Source organism: Chaetura pelagica, unplaced genomic scaffold, assembly GCF_000747805.2.
Source record: "Chaetura pelagica isolate M959 unplaced genomic scaffold, ChaPel_1.0 scaffold294, whole genome shotgun sequence".
Classification (NCBI taxonomy): domain Eukaryota; kingdom Metazoa; phylum Chordata; class Aves; order Apodiformes; family Apodidae; genus Chaetura; species Chaetura pelagica.
The window spans coordinates 33,147-35,575 of record NW_009953068.1 but is presented as its reverse complement, the minus strand read 5'-3'; the positions used below and the strand labels follow the sequence as shown (position 1 = coordinate 35,575).

The 2,429-nt window shown below is 41.5% G+C and overlaps 1 protein-coding gene across 1 annotated transcript in view; it reads left to right on the top strand.

The window, feature by feature from the left end:
* The window catches only part of NAA25 (N(alpha)-acetyltransferase 25, NatB auxiliary subunit), a 25,887-nt gene that overhangs the window by 10,722 nt on the left and 12,736 nt on the right, over nt 1–2,429 (top strand). Inside the window, exon 11 of the mRNA XM_009996810.1 lies at nt 2,006–2,213. Within this exon, the coding sequence (XP_009995112.1) occupies nt 2,006–2,213 (208 nt within the window). The remainder of the gene's footprint in view (nt 1–2,005; nt 2,214–2,429) is intronic.

Here is a 2,429-nt window from a genome sequence, read left to right as displayed (position 1 = left end):
TTTCCCTTCCGAACCATCAATTATTTTTACAATGAAATTTATGTTTAATGGGAAAAATCTGCACCCTCATCTGTGACAACTTTTCCAGAATCTCTTCCTGAAACAAGCACTCTAACTGAAAAGACAATTTGTGCAGAGTCATGAGCAGCTCGTTGAGTGACTTCAGCAGCTGGGAATCCTTTTGCTCACCCTGTTGTTTTCATAAGCCATTGTGTAAAATTATCAGAGCTGGGAAGGGCCAGACAGAGAATCCTGGATCAGCCAGAGGCCAGTGATGAAGTGATTGTAAACAAAGTGTAGGTAGTGCTAGTCTTCCTTAGTTTATTAAATTATTTTTAGACCTCTTATGCAAGCTCTTCCCACAGCCTGTCTGTGGAGAGTGGCAGCATATATGGGTTGCTGCTAATGGTTTATGTTAAAAGGTGTGGTTTTACTCTACTGGCAAGAGATGGGGTCAGTAGAATATTTAACTCTATTCTGAAAATGGTAATACCATTGCAAGGTAACCCTGAAATCCTGAGCAGGTTTTATCCTAACTTTCCAGGAAAAAACTTCTAAACCCCAGAGCAGGAGGGAATGGTATGTAAAAAATAGTAATTTAGGCTGCAGTTTTGTCACAGTGCTTGTAAAACTATGACTTGGAATAAATTCTCTTAACATTTTCTGGTTGACCTTAAAACTGCTGGAGACTTAGTGCATATATCACTGTGTCATACTGACATATGGGAAGATGTTTCCAGCGTATGAGACTCTTCTGCTTCTTGTGTCTCTGAAGCACTCTTCTGCAGCAGCTTAGCTAAGGAGATGTGTAGCTGAGGAGGGTTAGTTGTGCTAAAGTGCTGATGCCTTTTTGAAACCTGAAAGTTGGTAAGTTACTTAAAGAAAATATTATTAGATTATCTGATATCATAGATTATTTTAGCTGTATTCTTGTTTTACTGCAAAAGATGCTGGGGGTTGCTGTGTCTTGGGTACAGCAGCAGGGTCACACTGAGGTTATACACAGCTGGGGGCATCCTCTTTTTTTGTTTTTAGGGAGTTGAGGCTAGTGCTACACTTCAGTAGCTGAGAATGTAGCAATCTTGCACACCATATGTTTCAGACATAAGATGTTGCTATGATTAACTTGAGGCATAAATTGAAGTATGCAGCCTGGTGATTGGGTTGACTTTGCCCAGCTTGGCAAAATCTCAGACTAAAAAGATTAGTCAACATAGTCTTCATCAAAATCTTCAGGAAAACTGGAATGCATAAGCATGGTACTGTGGGTTCCTCCTGTCTAGCTGTCTGCTTTTTACCTCAGGCATGCATTTGGTGCAGTTCTTGTGCTTCAAAACCAAGTGTAGAGATGTTGAATTCATTTGCTCTAACTTGGTTTTAAGTTATAAACACTCTTGGGTTTTAAGGCAACAAAAATCCACTGTCCAGCCCTGACTGCCTGTTGTGAGAAGTCTGCTGTCTCCTATTAATTTGTAAACAATGTGAGGCTGCTTTTCTTACAGCTTAATTTAAAAAATAAGTCATTAATCAAAGATGGTGACCTCACTGAGTACAGCACATTACTTCAGAGTTAAGAGAAAATGTAAAAGCTGGTAAAAAACCAGTGTTTCCTGGAAGTGTGCTGTGAAGCCTTTCAGTAACTAATTATTTTAATTGCATATGTTATTACTGTGAGTGTTAACAGGTGCTTGAACTCCCTTGTGTGTCCATCTACTGGAAACTTGCCTGCATTGGTGGTTTTTTTTTCCTCCATCTATTTGATGAAACTTACTAAAAGGTGTTGAGTGCAACCAGAACCATTTGCTCAGCACCTTTAAAAAATAAAAAATTGAAGCCAGCTCTTTCACTGCTGATTTCAGTGTGACATCAGGGTTGATGCTGACATTTCCACCTTAGGGGTTTTTTTGGGGTGGTTTTTTTTGCTTGATTTGAGGGAGGAAATGATGCTTTTTGGTTTTGCAGTCCCAGATGCCCTGCGGATTTAACACCCGTGTTTCTCTTTCAGTTCATCAGTCAGTTGCTGGGGATAATCCCCCTGTCGGCAGCTGGTGAGAGCTCCATCGCGCTGCCAGCCGATATCAAAGCCCTGCAGCAGCACCTGTGTGTGGTGCAGCTCACCAGGCTGCTCGGCATCTACCACACCATGGACAAGAAGGAAAAGCTGACTGTGGTCCGGGAGCTGATGTTAAGATACCGCCATGGGTTGGAGTTTGGTGAGAAAAATCTTGAAACTAGTGTTGCTGTTCACCTGCAGCTTTTTATGAGCAAACATTCAGAGCTTTTTCAGGGGGGTGGAACAGCAGAAACTCCTGTGGTAAATGCCACTGTTGGTGCAGAGCACCCAGCCTGCTGCTAGATGACGCTTTTGCTTGCTCCTTTGTGATTATATCCTTGAGGACACCTGAATTTTCCATTTCCCTTTAATTTTG